This window comes from Carlito syrichta, unplaced genomic scaffold (genome assembly GCF_000164805.1).
Source record: "Carlito syrichta isolate Samal-C Ts95f unplaced genomic scaffold, Tarsius_syrichta-2.0.1 Scaffold301603, whole genome shotgun sequence".
NCBI lineage: Eukaryota > Metazoa > Chordata > Mammalia > Primates > Tarsiidae > Carlito > Carlito syrichta.
Window position 1 is genome coordinate 1,481 of NW_007245699.1, and position 22,036 is coordinate 23,516.

The following is a 22,036-nucleotide window of genomic DNA, read 5'->3' on the forward strand; positions in this document are numbered from 1 at the left end:
TACAATGTAATATACAGTACATGGTATATATAATATTTGGTGGTATAGTGGCTTTGTAAATAAGAACCTTATACTTGTAGAAGGGAGGAACAAGGATGACTACAGCAGACTTTGCTGATTCATAAAGTCACCAAAGGCTGGCCCTGGGTTCTTACCTTAAGCTTCTCCCTTAGAGGACATGAAGGGGAAATCACAAGACAAGTAGAGGCAAAGAAAGGCAGGTGAGTTGAGCTGCAGCAGGGATCTGGGGACTATGTTCACCAACTTGGTGAACACAGATGGCAATAAACTTTTCAAGGTTCACAAAATGAAACCTTCTCTTCCTGTACTGGAATGAACAACCAAGGAGTCTTCAGGTTTTGCTGCTGGCTGGAAGAGGGCTGCGTACATACCTGCACATGTGGGTTCTGTGCCAGACCAAGCCAGGTTGGATTGACATACTCGGGCAGGACTACCCTGGAGCTCATAGCCACCAACGCAGGAGAACTCACAGGTGGCTCCATAATTATCGCCGTCACTGGAGCATTTCATATAACCATTCTCTGGGGCATTGAGTTTACCGCAACGTTTGACTGTAGGGACACAAGTCCAGAGGGGTCTCAGTGCTGAGCTTCCTTCCACGTAGCAGGGAAAGTGAAGACGCAGAGGGACCAGCTTTGCAATCAGGCTTCTACATTAGCACATGAAATGAGTGAGGGGGCATGGATGACTATTTGGTCAATGGGTGGGCCTTGGAATGGTCACCTTCCATACCAATGACACCACTGAAATCAACTAGTTTAGCCCCTTGTGTTATAGATGAAGTTGGGCCCCAAAGAGTAATGATGGTTAGAAAATTGCTGCCCAAACCATGAGGCAAAAAATAATCCTTAAAAACAGTTTTTGTTGTTGTTGTTTTCAGGTAAACCAAAGGTTCTAGAACACCAAGAACAGGGTGGCCAAAACTAGGGGGTGCCTTACCAGTCTAGTTATAGAAGGTCTTGCAAGCTTTGGCTTGTTCGCCAAGCTCAGTGATGAAAAAAATATCAAATGATATTCTGCTGGGACAGCCAACTATGGACTCCTGTGAGACCAGTCCCATGGAACTCCTTAAATAATCTGCCAGCACTGAATCTTATGCAGGTGTGTATCATGAAATTCAGGCATTAAGATGGGATACTTCCCCAAGCCTCATTAGAGGCTAATTTAAAGCCGGCAGGTCTCCCTACCACAGTGGGCACTCAGAGTTCTGGCTTGAGGGCCTGCTTCCCTTAGCTATTCTAAAGAGAGAGAAAAAAACCAATAAGCAGTACTCTTACCTCTTACTTTAACTCGAAATTTGCAAGTGCCTTTGTTCTCAGCTCTGTCATAAACTGTGTACTGAATCTTATGGTCTCCTTCTGGAAAATTTGAGCCTGGGGGAAGGCCTTTTAGAATAACACTTAAAGAAAGAGGGGGGGAAACAGAAATACCAAATATGATCATTATGGACCTAACAAGCAGTTGTTGAACTCCTACTCTGCACAGGATGCAGGGATATTGAAGGGCAGCCACTAGGCCTGTTTGACCAGAAAAAAAGACTTCTTGAAGAAAGAATCTTCTGAGTTTTATTCTGTTTTAGAACAGTTTGAGACCAGAAAATGTAAGACCCCCAACTACTGGGAAGCTTAGACTTTTTTTCTTACTGGAGGATAGACTGGGGGGCAGGAAAGCTGAGAAGCCAAAGCCCATGTCTTCTTCCAGTACTCTTTTTTCAAGGAGGACAACAGGATTTTCTGGAGGAAATCATTTGAGAATTTAGTCCAAACAGACATTGGCAATTTTGGCCTGTAGGGGGTGCTAAGACTTTCTCTGCTTTTTAAATCAACCTCAGTGGAGATCTTTCCTGAGCAAAAGGCAAACTAGCAAACTCTCTCATTCTTTGGTTATCCTAATAATATAATAATAACAATAATTGCTCTTTGCACTTACATAGACCCTTACATATTTTAGGCATTTTACACATATTAGTATATTTAATCCCTATAACAATCCTATTGGGTAGGTAGTATCATTTCCATTCACAAATGAGGAAACTGAGGCACCAAAAGATTAAGAAACTTGCCCAAGATCACACGGCTAGAGAGACCCCAGCATCTTTCTTCTTGGTTGTCTGATAAGAACAGCAAAAATTATAGCATGATAAGTTCCAGGATTTGCTTGTTTTTCAAAATACAGAGAATTCCTTCTCCCTACAGTTCTTAGGAATGGTAAGAATATTTGCTAGTAATAGACATACAGAGTTATCATTGTCACTACTGAGAAAAGTCTTACATGTAGACGGGTGGCCATTTATGAGGTATGAGTGAGGGCTTTTGAGAAAGGGTCAGAAATCCCACCATTTAGAGACATGTCACTTTTGCCTTTAGGAAGCACAATTTAAATTCAGACAAACCTGAGAAGAGTGATACTTCAAATATGAGTGACTGTAACCTCTCAGAGACTCCATTTCATCTGTGATATGCAAATAGTCAGAAGGAGTAAATAAGGGAACTCACAGGAAGCACTTGTTTCAGAACTTGACACTAGAACCTTCCCCATTACAAGGGGACTATAAAACAGTAGCTTGGATAAAATATGGGAAAAGGGCCACAGTGGAAATGCCAGGGATGCAAGGAGCCCTAGCAAGAGCTGAAAAGGGGATAAGACAGCCTTCTCTGAGCTCCTCACCCTGCTGGAGCACATTCCCCGTGGTTTCCCATTCCAAGCCTCTCTGGGCTCTGGGCTGTAGAACTCAGGAAGCAGACAGCTGCCCTGAACAGAGGAACAGTGGGCTACTGAAGTGCTCTTTTAAAAATGTCCCATTTCTAATCATATTACAAAAGCTACTCACAAAAATAAGGTAAATATCTTCACAGAGCTTTTAGACAGAGTCATCTGTTGACTTGATATTTTGTGTTGGTTATACAGGATTTCAACAGCAATCAGTTTTAAAAAATTAAAAACTGGCCGGGCTCGGTGGCTCAGCCTGTAATCCCGCGCCTTGGGAGGCCGAGGTGAGTGAATTGCCTGAGCCTGTGGGTTCAAGACCCGCCTGGGCAACTTAGCGAGACCTCATCTCTACAATAAATCAAAAAATTAGCCGGGCATGGTAGCACGCACTTGTAGTTCCAGCTACATGGAAGACTCAGGCGGAAGGATAGGCGGAAGGATCGCCGGAGCCCAGCAGGTCGAGGCTGCGGTGGCCGGGAGCATGCCACTGCACTCCAGTCTGGGCGAAGGAGTGAGACTCCAACTCAAATAAATAAATAAATAATTAAAAATTAAAAATTAAAAACCTAATATATGCTAGGGGTAGGGCCTGGTATTGTACTACACTTTGAAGAGTCAAAGATAATTAAAACTCCACCCCTGATTATGTCAACTGTGACTTACTTTTTAATGCCAATTGCCTAAAGTTTATCCTAAGGGGTTTGTGACATGTATATGTGATATGTGTGTGTGTTGTATAATGTATACATTATATATATGTGAGATATATATATATATATATATTAGGTCAAGCTTTATCTTTGAGAAATTACAAGTGGGACCACAACTAGTAATATTATGTAAGCTAGATGGCACACCAGGGAAAGATTATCAGGATGTAGGAGCAAAATTTCCTGCTGGGGATGAGAGACTCAACCTTCTCTTACTAGATGTTATCACTAATAATTGTGTAAAGATGTCTTGTCCTGCACAGCTGGGGTTGATACAATCCTAAAAACTCTTTCTATGCAGTATGGCTCACCAGAGGGTAAGTCAGCAGCATCCTTTTGTCCACAGATGAAAACTCAGTGGGGAGATTTAATGGGTCCATGAACTTTAAGTCACAGATGTGAATGTACTGACATGAAGTAGTGGCTTCCAGGGAACATGAAAGCCAACCAAACAGCCACATAGGTAAAGGCCCAAATGCTAGATTAGAACAACATATAGGTGAACTTCACCAAAGGGAACCATCTATTTTTAAAAGCATCTCAGATGTACATCAAACTATCATGTGATTGGTCCTAGAGAACAGGGTTGAGGTGGGGAAAACGGCAAAAGACACCTCTTTTTTATGTTTCCTAAATGTTTAATGTGGTCAAAAGTTTGTTTTGTTTTGCTTTGTTTTATATTTAGAGATAGGGTCTCACTCACCCAGGCTAGGGTGCAGTGGCCCCATCATGGCTCACCATAGCCTCCAACTCCTGGGCTCAAGTAATCCTCATACCTCAACCTACCAAGTACCTGGGAATACAGGCATGCACCACTGCACCTGGCTAATTTTTTTTTTTTTAGAGATGGGGTCTCACTATATTGCCCAGGCTGGTCTCTAAAACTTGGGCTCAAGTAATCCTCCCACCTCGGCCTCCAAACATGCTAGATTTACAGATGTGTACCACTTCACCCGACAAGAAGTTTTAAAAATAAGTTAAAAAATCAAAAGTGTTGCCAGAAACAGGTGCAGTCAAAGTTCCACACTAAACCATACCACAGAACACCAGGAGGTCACCTCTGGTTCCACCTGGGACATACATAAGGCTTAATAAGGGAGCTGATGGCTTAATAAGGCCTGGAGCATGAATAGGAGCCCCTGGGCAGGCAATGGAGATGACTCTATCCCTGAATTAAGTAGCTGGCTTCCTCTTTCCCCATCTGTTCTTCCTTGTCCCTTTTTCTCATCACTCCTTATTTCCCTTCTTTTCTGCAATAAAGATTTACTGAGTACTAACTATGTTCAAGGCACAGTTCTAGGCTTAGAGGTACAGCAGTGAATGTATTGTAGTGAAAACAAGCAAGCCGCAATACATAGGTGAAATACATAGTATGGTAGATGGCGACCAAGGGACTATGTCTGAAAGCATACATAGACTAGCATAGATGCTTCCCCCCCACACACACTAGGTAGTAAATGTCTCACATGAAAGAGAACATCATTTCAGCTGCCAAGTTTCTCTTACTCAGTAAGAATGCCGTCTGCTGTGTCTCTTCCTTCAGGTGTCTCCCAGGACACCCGGACTGTCAGCTTATTGGGTTCAGCAATGCGTTCCTTCACGCTTGGGCACTTGATTCTAGGAGGTTCCATATCTGAAAATAAAACCAAACCATTCTCTTCATCATCAAGAAATACCATATTGAGTTGGGTTCAACGTTCAAAGTCTGGTGTACCAAAACCCCTAGGCATATCCCATTTCAAAGAGTTTGTTCATCCTCTTCATTTCTTTTCCTGTCTTCATCTTGCTTTTTCTCGCCTGCTGGGTTTTGAGGATTGTTTGAAAACTCACACACAGGAGTTAAACCTGCAATCAATTGGCCTGGTGTCCTGTGGGGTAATTCATTAGCTACAGCCCCTTCCTCTCCATGATTCCAAATCTGCTTAATGACTTGGCAACATGGCAGTTACTCAGCTGAAGCCAGAAGTCATTTAGCCTTAGTGAGTCCCTCCTGCTTTTAAACAGCATCACAGAATGTTAGAGAAAGGCACCCTGGCAGTCATCTAGTGAGATTCAATTCAAGGCAACAAATCCTTCATGACTGCCAACCTTATTGCAGGCTTCATTACAACCTCTGGGGTTAGGAGTGCACAAAAACACAAGAATCATGTGTTCCCAACCTTTCAGAGTTTACAGTCTATTGGGGGATTATGTCACTACACATGAAATATAACATGAGGTAGAAAATGACAATGCCCTGGGCAAGGTAAAAGAGAATGAGATGGAGATATAAAGGAGCCACGCTACTCTCTCATTTTACAGATGTGCAAACTGAGGCTCAGAGAACTTAAATTATATGTAGATGATGGCAGTGTGAACCATAACTCAAGTCAGAGCATTTATCACCAGTACAAGCTCTCTTTTCCAGCTGCCTATTGCCAACATATTGCTTGGTATCTGCAAATAGGCAATGGTCTGTTTAGATCCACTCTCCCCTCCACCTGCCACTGGGCAACACCTCCAAAGGCCTCGGAAATTTCCTCAAGTAGTTCAAATTTCCTCTGTCTGGTTGCAGAAGTTCTGCCTCCTCACTCTCAGGGAAAGGTGGATAATGAGGGCTGGAAGTAAATGAGTTGTAATTCTACAATGGGTTGTATTTTAGCTGAAGTGAAATCACAAAAGGAAGTTCAAACTTCTGCACATTCTACTTGATGATTCTGAGAAGGTAGAGAATGTATGCACAGAGAGCATAACAAATTAGTGACATTCAGCTTTGCATTACTTTGCATTTCAACTGATAATTATTTAAATACTATTACAGGCTTCATGAAAATTAAAATGCCCCTTTGATTCCAAATCACAAACATCTTTGAAAGATTAAATGCACCAAGTAAAATTCTTCATATTCTTTCTCCTGTGTCTCGTCTAATAAATTCTCATTTTATTTAGGGTAAGAACTTATGAATAACTTGTTAAACAATTTCGCCTTCAGCTATCCAAATTCATTTTCATCCTATCACGCTTCAATGGAGTGTGAACTTACAGCCTTAATGCACCATTCCTAAATTGAATAACTACCATATTTTATTGGATCTAAGTCACTATTGATTGTGAAATGTATCCCTGTTTCAGGGATATTAAAATGTGAAAAAATACGCTTCTTAGAATTGGTAAAATAAAGTGTATAAATGTTGATAACATGAAAGATGCTTTAAATCCATTCGAGATCTCTATTTTCAGTTAAGTTTTTTTAAAAATAATCTTTTCTTAATTGCTATGATAGGCGATAGAAGACATACTTTTATAATCCAGATGAACATTTTACAGCTTTGAGGGAATCAGAAAGATAAGTATACAATGCCTGCCCCCTGCTGGTCAAATATAGCTGACAATTACATTATAGAAAGTGTATTTAATTTAAAATTTAAAGCAAAAGGAGAAGTGCCGAGGAGAGGATATAGATGTCAATGTAAAATTACATTGGGTGACCATATTTTTTTGGAACAACATTGTCAGAGAGAAGAAAGACTCTTAGTCTCTGTGTCAGGGGAACTAAACATTTGAATGATATACAGGGTTTTTCTCTGTATCAACTAGATGTACCCAACAGTGTGAGCAAACACACTACAAAGAAGGCAATATGAAGATTCCTCTTCACACTCTTCTTCAGACTCTTCTGGGTGAAAAGTCTCAGAGTTTCCCAAAGCCAGTTTATGTCTGACTAGCAATGATCAGTTAAAACTGCCTTGGCTTTTCAGAAGCATGCTCTTCCAAAGAAGAAACAAGGAGAAATAAATCACCACAAATAATGGCTAATATTTACTGAGACCTTCCTACATGCACACCTCATGTTAAAGTAATATCCCTGCATTATTTAACTGAATTTGCATAATCATCCATTAGACTAAGCAATGTTATTAGCATCCCCATTTATAGACTGGGAAGCATTATCTCTCTTTTGGAATTTCTGCATGGTCTGGGACTTTAAGACACCATTACAAGCCGGGCTTGGTGGCTCAGCCTGTAATCCTGCGCCTTTGGGAGGCTGAGGTGAGTGAACTGCCTGAGCCGGCGGGTTTGAGACCCGCCTGGGCAACTTGGTGAGACCTCATCTCTACAATAAAAAAAAAAATTAGCCGGGTGTGGTAGCGCGTGCCTGTAGTTCCAGCTACTTGGAAGGCTGAGGCGGAAGGATCACCGGAGCCCAGCAGGTCGAGGCTGCGGTGGCCGGGAGCAGCCACTGCACTCCAGTCTGGGCGACAGAGTGAGACTCCAACTCAAAAAAAAAAAGACACCATTACATATTTTAAAGTTGCTATGATAAGCCAAATGTTTCTGTGTGTCTGCCTGTTGCTGACCTAGAGTTTTTCTTGAAACTTTGCATATATTCGTTTGTGATTGCCTGCCACAGCTCTCCTCCCCATCATAAATCTTTAAAGAGCAGCAGCAGGACTCAATTCTGATGCATCCTCAAACAGCTGCCCTCTCTCTCAGCTGATGAGACCAGCTGGCCTGTCCTTCAGCTGATGCTCCAGAGACTTAAACCTGTTATTACCCAGCCATAGTCACCATCTCTTTTCAAATGTTATACATTTCCATGAATGAAAGGAACAAAGTTACTATAGAAACATAATTACTATTCCTTGTTGAGTCAGGATGCCTGCAGAGCCAGTTATTGTGTGGAAAGACTGAAACCCTCTGTGAAAATCCTGGCCTCTGCTTTCTGCCCCATTCACTGGAGACATACGACAAACTCCACACTCTAGTTTCCTTCCTGCATATAAAATATGAGAAATAAATATATTGCATTGTATCAACTACTATTTATCTGAGAAGCTGAACTACATACTTGGGAATCCTTGACGTGTCTAATAAGGTAGGTTGGTGGAAATAGGGAAGAGGTTCTAAAGGACAACGTCTTGTCCAACAGGTAACAAGATGCAAGGAAAGTGACCTTATGCCAGTTCCAGATCTAGGCCCTTAAAGAGTATGGCACCTTCTGCTTTCACTATCTTAGATGCCAGCTGCTATCTAAAGAAGTCCAATTGACTGGAGAGGATGAGAAATTATAAGAGAAAGAGAGACTGACTCAGCCAGACTCCAGCCAATACAGCTTTCCCTAACTGAGGTGCCAGACATGTGAGTGAAGCCATCTTGAATCCTCCAGCCTCAGTCAGTCACCTCAGCCAGTATCACAGACAGCAGAATACAGCAGAGATGAGCCATCCCCACGCAGCCCTTCCCAAATTCCCAACCCAGGGAATCTCTGAGCAATAACATAGTTGTTTCAAACTATTAAGTTTTGTGGGGTCTGTTGTCTAGCAACAGATCACTGATATGAATACAAAATAGTTTGAATTGGTAATGGAGGAAGAAGAGTTCATTTCATGGGGGAAGAGTTCACTTCAGGAAGTGAGTGACTGCCAAAGCAGAGCAAACATGGCCATTGGAAACTCATCCAATTGTTTGTTTCCCCCAGCTAGAGTGTAATACCTGTGGGTGGCTCTGGAAACTGGTTCTGTTTCTTTGGCACCATACAAGATGTCAGAGAACTTTCCAAAAAGGACAAAAGAAGCAAGAAAGGAAGCAAATAAATCCACAATCCAAAGTCACCATCTTAGTCAGGCATGGTGGCTCATGCCTATAGTCCCAGCTACTTGGGAGGTTCAGACCAGAGGATCACTTGAACCCAACAATTTGATCCCAACCTGGGTAATATAGTGAGACTTCATCTCTAAGTCACCAGAGGGAAACCCAAGTAAAAATTCATTGGTGATATGTTCATATCAGAAAGGGCCACTAAAAATTGACCAGTTTAATTTGTAAAAATGGATCATGTAAGGGAAAAATTGGATCAGGGCTGGGCTTGGTGGTGCATACCTGTAATCCCAGCACTTAAGGAGGTTGAGAAGGGGGGAATTGCTTGAGCCCAGGAGTTTGAGACCAGCCTGGGCAATATAGTGAGATCTCGTCTCTACAAAAAGTAGAAAAACTAGCCAGGACTAGTGGTGCATGCCTATAGGCCCAGCTACCCAGGCTGAGGAGGAAGGATTGCTTGAGCCCAGAAGGTTGAGGCTGTGGTAAGCCATGATTGTGACACTGCACTTCAGCCAGGGTGCCAGAGTGAGACATTGACTTTTTTTTTAATGGATCAGTATCTCAGTCAATTAAGTTTTAAAGCTGAAACTGGCTTTCAAAAGTTTGCAAAAGAATATATATTTGTCAACCCAGGAAAAACTGAGCACAATTTGAGATCATCCACAACAACGCACTGATATATTTATTCTCAGTCCCACTACCATTCGTATAGTCAACTGAATAATGCAATGCAGCCCCGCAAATGTCCCTATGGGTCATTGGGTAAACCAACTGTCAGACAGTTGGGACACAAAAAAAGTATGCCATCAATTTGCATATCGTAAGTCTCAGAAACTTTTATTCCAGAATTTCATTTGTGTCAATAAATCTCCATCTATTCTACTTTGTAGAAAATATAAAATAAGAAGAAAGCAATTCTAAAAACCAAAACCAAGTTGGTTTGTACATTGCCTTTGTTCAATCATAGCTCACTGTAACCTCTAACTCCTTGGCTCAAGTGATCCTCCCATCTCAGCCTCCCAAGTAGCTGGAATTACAGGTACACACCACCAAACCCAGCTAATTTTATTTTTTTGTAGAGTCAGGGGTCTCCCTTTGTTGCCCCAGTTGACCTGCCCAGAGTGCTGGGATTAGAGAAGTGGTCTGGCCTGCTATCTTTTGTTAAAGCAATTAAATTGGTACTCTTTGCATGTCAAAAAAAAAAAACAAAAACCAGTTGATGAATTTTTTTCATTGCCCATGGTTTTTAAATAATCTTTAATTTTTTTTCTTCCTGTTTGGCCTAGGAAGAAGTGTTGTTGTAAAGAAGAGATCGTGTGTCTGCTTATAATCTGGTCTCTAAATGAAGGCTTGTTGTAATTCCAACTGTCCATTGTTCTATCTAAATGCCAACATAACCAAAAATAACTAAAAATGGAAAGAAAGAAAAATATCCTCCCAGACAATAGTGGTTACATTCTAAGACTTATTTTGTTTTATATCAATAGGAGCTGTGGCTCTTTAAATACTTTACCCTACTGTGATTTGCAGTATGTTTTTTTCTCATGCATTGACTTATTTTTATCTATATCTGTTTCTGAACTAACCATGTATTTGAGTCCACTGCCAGAGTGTGGTCTGCAAAAGAGAATTAATTTTGACTCGTAGCACTTTCAAATTAGCCAGACCACAGAACTGACCACCTCAGAGTCCAAAGTAAGCCCAGTCTTTTTTTTTTTAGTCTTCCCTCCTAGTCTAGAGGAGAACAGGGACAACTTTCTCAGCACTCAGCACAGCTCTGGCCAAGATGCACTGTTCAAGGTTGGGTGGAAATCTGGGAACTACCCAGCCACTATGTGTCCACTCCTAAAATAGGCTGAGGTTCTGAGTTATGCTCAAGGACCTCCCACCCCTGCCAACACACAAACAAATTTATTAAACTAGTTTTTTTGCATTTAAAGCCAAAAGAGTAAATGACACCCTGGAGTAAAATTCACTGGGGACAGACTTCAACTTGTCTGTCACCAAAATCAAAGAAAGAGTTGCCTGCTTGCTTTACCCATATCTAAGCTCTCTTGCAACTTACCGTACCCTTTGTTGCCACTTCCACCTAATTGTATGCACAATTTCCCTTTCCCCAAATATGCCTGAACCCAGTCCTGGAAAATTGTAATATAAATCCCCTGAAATTGGGGTTCATTCTATCTCCCTCTGGGAAGGTTCCAGGCCCATCTGGTCTAGTTTAAGACTTGCTTGTTGCTTTTTGAGAACAATCAGCATTTTCTTTCCATCGTTGCACACAATCTGGAAATCTGAACAGTATGATCCCTAGAGTACTCTGCCAAAGCTAGCTTAGCAGAAACATTTTTGAGCTTTTCCTCTCCTCCCACCATCACCTCTGCCCCTTCCAATATCAGGAAGTAGAGATTTAATTTAATTCTTTTGTTTATTTGGAAGAGCTAGCTTGGGCATACCAAATCACAGGGGCAATACTGAAAAGCAACATCTGTTAGGTGCCCCCTGTGGGCGGTGTTACTGGCACCTAGTGGGTAAAAGCAAAAGATGCTGTTAAAAATCTACCATGCAAAAAGCAGGAATCCACAACAAAGAATTATCTGGCCCCAAGTGTCCATTGTGCCAAGGTTCAGAAATCTTGCCCTTAGGGCATGGTCTAGCAGAATCCCAGGCCCCACTCCAGACTTGCTGGATTAGAGTCTACATTTTTACCAAGGTCCCCAGAGGATTCTTAAGCACTCTAAAGTTTGAGAAGCAGTGACTTAGCTCAGTGGCTATTTCAGCACTTCAGAATCCCTGGAAAGCTCATTAAACCACAATGTGCTGGGTGGGCCCCAGCGCCAGAGTTTCCTATTCTGCAAATGAGGGAAGGGTGAGAATTTGCATTTCTAAGCAGTTCCCAGGGGTTGCTGCTGGGCTGCTCCCAGGACCACACTATGAGAACCACTCACTGCCCAACAAACCCAGAATAAGGTGAGATATCCAAATCCCTTCCAGCTAAACAAACTGAGTGCTTGCTCACCCTCAGAGTCAATGACAAAGGAGGTAGGAACTATGTTGTGGCTGAAAGACACATAGATGTTGTCTACTAGACTGTCCCTGTAGATGCCAATAACTCTGTTCAGACTCTTGAACTAAATCGACAGGATTGTGCCACACCTTTGCCATCATGTAGCTGCCTCAACAGCAAACCAAGAAAGAGACAAAAGTCAGATGGAAGTCATCAGCTATAAAGTCAGCTGTAGGATAAAACTGAGGTTAGATCTAGGGCTGAGCCAGAGACCCAGTAATGAGGAGAGCTACTGAAAACAAAGCTAGGTGCTTAGGCTTTACACGTGGAATAGTGATGCTCCCTTTATGATCCACTTTATGTGTTCTTCCCTCCTGAGGGCTATGGCATTTTCTTACCCACACAGGAGACTGGTCAGCCGCTCCAGGCCTTGTTGTCCATACATGTGACTGTCTGCTCCCCTTTCAATGTGTATCCTGGTGAACAATAATACTCACACCGGGAGTTAAAGTAAGCACCATCTATACACTTAAACCCTCCATTTGCTGGCATGGTAAGGGTAGGACATCGCTTTTCTGAAAATGAGAAAATCCGATATTCAGCATTTCTTAGTTTTAGTCCATAGAGTTTCAGCATGCAGAAATTCTGAAAGCATGGGCGCAAAGTTCATAATACAAGTGGAATTAGAGAAACAATGGGTGGTTGTATGTCACACAGAAGTCACAGTTTCACATCACACTGGCTTGGGTTGGCAACCCAGCTAAGCCACTATCTTAAGTTGGGTCCCCCAGAAGCAGACCCTGAGATACAGATTTGTGTGCAAGTGGTTTAGTCAGAAAGTGCTCCCAGGGGAGACCAGTGAGGGTGTGGGAAAGCAGGACAGGAAAGAGGAGGAAGCCAAGCAAAATGAGATTTCAGACAAAGTCAGCCCCAGCCTGATCCCACAAGAAAGCTCTGGAGCATAAATGACAGCTTACTCTGACTTGCCCCCAAGCAAGGAAGCTGGGCTTTCATAGTTCTTTACCAGTAAGTCATTGGACAACTATGGGCCGTCTACAGGAGATGCTTTCCCTTCTAAAGAGGGGGAGAGGAGGGAGGGAAGGGAAGGGGAGGAGAGGAGAGGAACTGAGAGGGATATGATGCGGAGGAGGAGAGAGAGTGAGAGTGAGTGAGAGTGAGAGAGAGAGAGCGCGCGCGCAGAGAGAGAGCACTCCAGCAGCAAGCACAATCTTATAAAGGAGCAGAATTTCTTCTTCCTCCCAAGAAGGTGGAAGGTGTAAGTCTTTAAGAGCAAAGTGTTCAGAAGCTGGGAGGGGAGGGATACATGAAACTGGTGAAAGGGCACTGGAGAGATCTGAGTGAAGCACTGGCAAATGTCCACTACAGTCACCCAGTTGCACAGTCTGCATGGTCTGCATCACATGGCTGCAGTCCAGAAGCCTCAATTTCCCAACTATGAAGTTAAAATAGCAGCATCCATATTGATAATGTTATTGTAAAAACTGAATGTATGTGAAATGATAGGCAAACAATAGGTGCTCAAGAAGTGGTAGATGAACAAAAAAAAGAAGTGGTGAATATTTTGGAAAAAAAAGGTCTCTAAAATGTTACCACTTGCTCTTTTCCAAATGAGATATGACTTGTCATGAAGATAACAGTCAGTCCCGGAAATGCTCCTCTAATCTTCTTCCGGAGGCACACTTTCTTTCATGAATAAGCATCACTTCTTCAGTGGCCCTTTCCTGTCTCCCTAAGCCCCACTCCTTGGGACAACACTTCTCTAATCTGCTACCATAAGCCCCCGACTTAATACCATTCTTGGACTTACCTTGCAATTTATGCCTCTGCCCTGCTGACTCTGGTGCTTCTGTGAGACCCTTCATGGCAGTGACTGTAGGTGTGAGGTTTTTTTTAAAAGTAAGATTTACTGCCTGGGGAAGGGGGCACACCTCATCAGCAAGGGTACCTGCATAGTGAACATTTGTATACCTAACTCTGAATTGTACCCCACATCTTTAAGATAAAAAAATTAAAAGTTAAAAAAATAAATAAAGTAAGATTTATTGAGAAGACAGAAAAGTTCCCACATTGGGAGAGGACCCAAGGGGATTGCCCTGTATATGTCTTATTTGTCTCTAAACACCCAACACCTCTTCAGGATCCAGCACTTACTGAACAAATATAAACCATTGCTGAACAATTCTCTTCTCTCCCCTTTTCCCAAACAGCTGATCCCACATTCCTCTCTGAGTAGCCATCTCACTTCCGCCATATCTTAGAAACCCCTATCACCTTCTGCTCATAAGGGGAAGTTTTCTCATCAATGTTCAGTGAAAAGCTTCAATCTCAGAGCAAAATAACTTTGACCCTGATGATCCCTGAGGATCCAACATAGGGCTGGGCTACTCACGTTTGCAGATGACCTTGTCAGACCAGCATTTGTTTGACTGGCAGATCAGCTGGGAAGAGCCATGCAGCTCATAGCCCTTCCGGCAGTGAATTTCACACCTGGTTCCCAGGGCTGTTTTGTAGTATCCTCCTGGAGGGGCCCTACAGTACACATCCCCGTACTTGACCTTGATGGGGGAGCACCATGGAGTATCTATGGGTAGCAGGAATAAAAGAAGAGAGAAATAGGAAAGACATCTTCAGAAAATGTGTCACCTTACTCTCGTAGTCCCAGTCTGACTGCATTTCAAATTTTGGACCTCCAAATAGTGGCCCATGGTTTCTTATGTGTCTCTGGGTAGGGAGGTTATGATAAAGGGACTAGGCGTCAGACATATTGAATATGAATTCGAGCTCCTCTATAAATAGCTGTGTGATCTTGAACAAGTAATCTAACCTCTCTGAGTCAATACCTATACTTATACCATAGGGCTGCTACAAGGACTAAACAAAAATTGCATATCAAGCACCTAGCACAGTGTCTAGTACAATAATGTATGTTCAATACATGCTTGTTCTTTTTAATATTTCCTTTAGCTAGATACATAGATCTTTTGAGGGAAAGAGATAGCATACATAGTGGGAGAAGTGGTCAATAATTGGTTAATTTGGATTTCTTTTGAGCCATACACATATTCTCTATAAAAAGTCTTAATACTGTTGTTAATCAATTTGAATGAAGCTATAATTTCTAGGTTTTTGCAACAAGATATAATTTGGGCTTAAATTCACAGAACAATTGTTCCCCATAGATAAGTGCCCCTCCCTTCCAGATGTCTCCAATTATGCCCATTTAGGTAACATGGTGATACCTTCCCCAGAAGGCAAAGTCGCAGGGTGTTTGGATTTTGGTCTAATAGTTGCCCCAGAGCACAGCTAGGACAAAACTAATAAGTCAGAATCTCCCCCTGTGCCTTTGGATGGTCTTCTCTGAGATTCACAAAATGTAAAGGCAAGACCAGTTCCTCAGTGGGGAAGTTCCCACAGTGGCCACTGCACCAATGTCCCATATTGAATGGGGACCAGTGAAGAGTTCCCTTAAGCCTTCCAGGATCTCAATACCGTGTACAGAAGCCACTTCCTGCAGCTGCCTGGCTCATGGCTCCACCCCACCACCTGAGCTGTCAGTGAGTGTGGTAAGTTCGCCATCATGTGGCCAGGAAGGAAGACAGACCCTATTTTACTTTCCCAGGCATTCTCTTCTGAGGATGTGCTTCTGACTGCTTCTCAGCCATGAACATCAACAGTCTTGTCCAGGTCTTATGCAAAGACTGCTATTTTCCGTTTATGATTCAGTATTCCCTTAGGCTAATACTTTTCATCATATAATATTTTTTTCAGACAGCTGCAAGTAGGTCCTAAACTCAGAACTCAAGTAATACTTCCCGGACTTTCTAGGTAAAAGTGATTTCCTGAGGGCTTAACCTAGAGCTGATTAAATTCAGCCATGTGGATGTAAACTTGCAGGAGCTCACAGCGGGTCTACAGACCTTTCTTGAACAAAATTTCCTTTTTCTAAGGGTTTACAAATATATTCTAGTCTGTAAGTACTACCTATATTTGTGATATATAGTAGTCCCTCCTTATCCATGGGGGATAAATATTAAGACGCCACCTGAAACCTTGGATAGTGCCAAACTTTATATATATCGTGTTTTTTTCCTATTCAAACGTACCTATAATGAAGCTTAATTTATAAAGTAGGCATTCATTCATTATAAAGTAATGAATGATAGCTAATAATAAAATAGAACAAGTATAGAAATATACTGTAATAAATACACGTGAATGTGGCCTCTCTCTCGCTCGCTCTTTGCCTCAGTCTCTCTCTCTCTCTCTCTCTCTCTCTCTCTCTCTCTCTCTCTCTCTGTTAAAATATCTAATATTTTTGGACCACAGTTGCCTGAGGGTAACTGAAAACACAGAAAGTGAAACTGTGGATAAGGAGACTACCATATGTATATATAACCTGTATATATATATCACAAATTCATATATTTCAATGTAACATACAATGAAAAGAGTTTGTGCCATATTCTGAGGCTTCAAATTATACTAGCTGGACTGTCTACATTTCTAAAAGCTGTGCTGTTGTCAACATGTAGGAAAAAATCTTACTTTCATTTATTTGCAAAAGAAATTTATTTTGGATGACTTTCAAAAACAAATCTTTGGACGATATTTTCACAATTTAACAGCTCTGCAGTGATAGTAATTAAAATGTCAGTGAGTGACTTGAATTTAAAGTGCATGCAAGCACCATGAGTTAAAGTGAATTAAAAAACGTTTAACATAGAGGTTTAGAAAAAGAAAGCTCTTATGCTGCTTCGGTTAAGACAGGGTTTACTCATAATTTTTCTCCCATCAGTTCCCCAGTTCTACCAAAGACAAATCAGTAGAACCAATTTATTTGCAAAATAAGTTATAGTCCTATTATATTTGGCCTGATTGCATAAAGTGCAACAAAAATTGTGATTGACCACACAGGCTCTTTTGAAATTGACTTTGCTGAAACATTTAATAAAGAATTTCAGATAAGACTTTCAAAAGTCTTTCAGGGCTAACTGAGCCAAGGATCTTTCATTAAACTATGCCTGCAATACTTGTATGGATTCAGTTTTTTGAGGTCCCAAACTTAAGGTTTTTGGTCCTGTCACAAAGTGACATTCTTTACTTATCAGAGGTTGGGAAACTTGTAAAGAAATAATGTAGACAAGGTTCCAAGCAATCTTCCCAAGGGGTTTTTTTTTTTTTCTTTCTATAAAGTCAACCTTTAAAGCAGTTGGTTATATCTGAAAAGCAGTCTGGTTATATCTGAAAATATGCCATTCCAGTCAAAGCCCTGGTAAAATAATCAGTGTTTCCAACTGTGTCCTGTTACAAAAGAAAACATATTCTTATTGAACTTATGCCAATAACTATATTGTCATAAATTAAGAATACTCACAAATATCATCCAAATTCTGGAGAAATTAGAGAGAAAGGTAAAAGTTTCCATTTTTTTTCACAAAAGTATACTTTATCCAATTTATTGTAAAGGATGCTTCTCAAAAAATAAACAGAAAAAAGTTTTAAAAAAAGCAAAACAAACAAACAAAACATAACAAAAAGACAGGGTTTACTAAAGAGAAATCCAAATTGATTATTCAGGGAAGCTTTTTCATCCCCTGGGCCAGTGTGGCAAGCTTTCCAGTTAACCAGAGTTCCTGGGGTAGGCAGTGTCATGTAGCAGACTAATGAGGAACAGCCTCGACCTGCTGGGCTCAGGTAATCCTTCTGTCTCAGCCTTCCAAGTAGCTGGAGCCACAGGCGCGCACCACCACACCTGGCTGATTTTTTAATTTATTATAGAGATGAGTTCTCGCCAAGTTGTCCAGGCTGGTCTCGAATCCTGGGGCCCAGACAATCCTCTCACCTCCACCTCCCAAAGTGCTGGGATTACAGGTGTGAGCCACCGCACCTGGTCAGAAGAATCTATTCTTAAACATTCAGGGTAGGCTTTAGAGCGTCACATATTTTGGCTATCTGGTCTACCTGCCATGCTTGCAATGCTGTGAGGTGAGGATGAACTCTGAGATCATCAATGCACCGAGGGTATCAGGCAATTCCTACTACAGATGCAATGGGTCACCTGTGAATGATGTGTTTTAGAAAGATTTTTCAGCAAAATTTATAAAGAGATTTTTTAAAGCCCTCAGTTAAGAAGTTTCATGAATCAGAATATCTCCTTACCCCCAAACATCTGATTAACACATTTGTGCTATGATTAATTGGTTAATTCCTGAAGCTGTAAAGGCAAAAACTATAAGTAAGAATGAGTATTTGCATTCACAGATCACAAACAAGTGTGGTATATAATTGGAAACACGCCTGGACATAGGCACCAGGTACCAGTCATTATATTAGAAAAATTATTCACTTGTGTGGAAAACAACAGAAGGATACTTCCAGCCAAAAGCTGACCAGTACTCCCCTGATTCTCCTATACCACAGACACATCACAACAGAGCAGGGTAATGTCCTCTTGCCAGAATGTGGACAAATTTCCTGGGTAAACTGCCACAATAAAACTTTGTTAACCAATTTCCTTCAAATTTTTCCTCTTCTGTAAAAGCAATCAGATTCAGAGAAGGCATCTAAATTTATCTTCATTCTCTCAGGGCTTCCTACACTTCAGAAAAAAATATTTGACCAATAGAAATATTTGTGGACATACTTACCTGAGTCTGAGTAGAAGGTTCTTGATTAGGCTTTTTATACCTGCTGGGGAGTGAATTATTGGAAATGTGTAGAGATGGAGCTCTTTATCATCAAGTTTCATTTGAGCAACACACTTTAATTTATCACTTTAGGAGCCATGCTGGGCTCAGAAAGGGCACGATGAAATGAGCTCATGAAAATCAAGTTTTCTCATTCCCCATTCATCTCAGTACATTAGCAGCACTGGGTCCAGATTTGACCTTGGGTGGTTTACTCTGGACGTTTCTGGCTGTAATGCATGAAACAGGCTGAACTCATGTCTTGATTTTCATTTTCATCAGCTACAGCTTGCCTTTGCAGAAGTGAGGACAGTAAAGAAACTTATAAGAATAAAATGACCATCAGGATGCTGAAGGACAGCATTTCAGAGATTTCCAAATGCTTTTTGTTTTCTTTCTTTATTTTTCTTTTTTGTTTTGCTTAAATGGGAGCATATGTATATTTATTTTTAAGTTTTTTTCTTTCAACAGGTAATTAGAACTTAAATGTGTTGTGTGTGGTCACTTTATTACAGTCTGTTCCACAGGGCAAAAAGGAAAGTTCTCCTGGCATCAGCAGGTCCTCATTAGCACATAAGCAAAGCATTCACCTTTAAATCTAGGGTGTGAATACCCGACTTCATCATCTTCTAGCGGTGAGTCTCCCGATCCTACAATAAAAAAGAATAGAAACTGCAGCAAGAAAAGCCACATGGTATGGACGCATATTTCAAAGCATTGCTTTGGCACAGTCCATGCAAGAGGTGCTATTAGAACGCAGAACCAAGAGCAAAAGCTTCTGTGGCCATTCATGAAGGAATAGGGGACCTCTCAGAGTGAACCTGGCTGGGCTGAGGTTGCCAAAAGCCAATCAAAATGAGCCTCAAACTGTTTTGGAATCACCATATGCCAACTGAAATTCTGGATTAGGGAAAGGGAGAGAGTCAACTTCACTCTGAGAAGATGCCAATGTATATGAATCTCATGCCAGGGGAGACGCAACAAAATGTGTGCATCAAACATAGACCATAGTTTCTCCAGCAGTCAAAAAAACCCAACAGAACTGGGTGTTTTTGGTACCTGAAAACCAGTCCATCTTGTGAAATGAATTTGGGTGAAGCATAAGGAGGTAAATCAAATGTCCTCTTTTAATGATGAAAGAAATGCAACACTGCTTTGGTATACATAATTTGTAGGAAATGAGGGCTGAGATAAATGATCTGGATGTTTATTCAAAACCACTCACCAAGGCATGGCTAAAGTAACATTTCTTAAAGTAAAGATTCTTGTTACCAATAAAAACCAAAGCCTCAGAGAGAAAATCTCTATATTATTTTAACTCACTTGCAAGTTGGAGCTGAATTGTTTTTATAATATTAAATATTGAATCCCAGTAAGTGATGAATCCTTAATCCTTGAAGTGGTAGCAGGTCTCAAACTTCAAATCAGTAATCTTAAATTCGGAAATCTTCCCTCCTGACTCATATCTAATCGTTGACCCTTGTGTTAGCTCTATTTTGGTCACATATTTAGCTACACTTACCTGCAACCATAACAGACAAGGACACTCTGTGAGGTTACTCAACCCTCCATCTGGGATGAGCTAATGGGTAATGACCCCCTGTTCCACTTGTATTCTGGGTGAGAGATGTATAGTGTAAAAATTGAAAGTGGGGAGGTAATGACAGCTGGACCATGTCCATTTGGGAAAGACCCCCTCCCAAAACTAGAGAAGCCCAGTTCTGTGTTCTATATTGTTGCAGATTTTCTCACCTTGTCTTTGGCCGCCCAGACCTGTACAGAATTACAAACTATTTATTATTCCATATAAAAAAACGAACACAGTAGCACATGTCTAATTCCAGTTATTTGGGAGACTGAGGCCAGAGGATCGCTTGAGCCCAGGAGTTTGGGACCAGCCTGAGCAACATAGTAAGGCCTTGTCTCAAAAACAAACAAACAAACAAACAAACATGAAAACCAGGAAAGCAACCTAACAACATGAGTCAAAAGCCTATGCTCAAATCATTTGATCCAATCATTCCAGTTCTGAGAATCTATCCCAAGGAAATAATAGACCTGCATATGAATCTTCAATCATCCAAATTAAACACACACACACACACACACATACACACAACCAGATACGTGAACAGCAAACTGTCTTTCTCTCTCTCTCTCTACACACACACACACACACACACACACACACACACACACACACACTTTCCCTCAGTTGTTATCCTGGTTAACTTGGCTATAGCATTTATAACCCATCCATTTCATGAATCTCTCTTCTGCACTGGTTTTTAAATGACAACTCCTTGATTATCTTCCTCCCTCCTGAACAGACTCTCTGGACAGTATCTCTTCATCAGCCTGCTATTTGGATATTAGTGTATCCTAGGAGTCCAATATCAGTCCTTTACATATTTCTGAACTCTTTTCTTGGATCATCTTACTCATATAGTTGCCTCAAACTATCCCCCATGTACTGATGACAAACCCATTGTTTGCAGCCTTGAACTTTCTTCTAAAAATCAGGTTATAATTTTCAACTGCTTTCTGGATATCTCTATATTCACACTTTATCTGCTCAAAATCAGATTCCTTTTCTCACCACTAAATTTATGCATCCCCCAGTGTTTCCTATTTCAGCAAATAACATCACCTTTTAGCTAGTTTGCCACATGGAAAATCTCCACCTCTTTTTCTTCTGTCCTCCTCATCTGCCTCATTCTACTTATACCTCCAAACCTTTCAAATCTACCCCAGAAATGGTTCTCAAATTCTTCCCCAATTTCAACTTCATTGCCTGAGTTGAGATGAATTGTATTGATAAAACCTTTACATATCCTTCTACCCAGTCTCTCACTACTAACCTCTGTTCAAACTCCCAATCACCCAGCCCTACAACAAGGTTTTCTCAAAATTACCTTGGGAGATTGTTTTTAAAACAAAAATCATGTTATTCATCTCTGCAACCATCTTTTATGTTTCTCTGTTTCTACTGAGTTAAATCTAAAGTCCTTGATATCACATTTAAAGCACACACAATCTGGCTTCAATCCAGTCAGACTTGCTTTCCAAACACTCAATGAATCCGAAGTTTCTGGGTCATTCCGCCATGCTCTTCACTCAAGATGTCTCTTCCTTTCCCCTCTGCTTGTCTAAATCCCTCTCTCAAGTGGTATTTCTATTATAACTTCCCAGATCCCCAACCATTAAAGTTTATCCTGCTCACTCTCACCCCTCTTGTTCAATATTGCGTTGGAAGTCCTAGCTCAGGCAATTAGACATGAGAAGGAAATCAGGGGTATCCAAGTAGG

At 41.2% G+C, this 22,036-nt stretch overlaps 1 protein-coding gene across 1 annotated transcript in view; it reads right to left on the minus strand.

Moving 5' to 3' along the window:
- Positions 1–300: 300 nt before the first annotated feature.
- LOC103257170 (sushi repeat-containing protein SRPX) overlaps positions 301–22,036 on the minus strand; it is a 72,266-nt gene continuing 50,530 nt past the window's right edge. The window contains exons 2-6 of the mRNA XM_021710834.1: positions 19,319–19,378; positions 14,432–14,623; positions 4,947–5,073; positions 1,299–1,420; positions 301–572 (exon numbers count right to left, since the gene is read on the minus strand). Coding sequence (XP_021566509.1) covers positions 301–572; positions 1,299–1,420; positions 4,947–5,073; positions 14,432–14,623; positions 19,319–19,378 — 773 coding nt within the window. The remainder of the gene's footprint in view (positions 573–1,298; positions 1,421–4,946; positions 5,074–14,431; positions 14,624–19,318; positions 19,379–22,036) is intronic.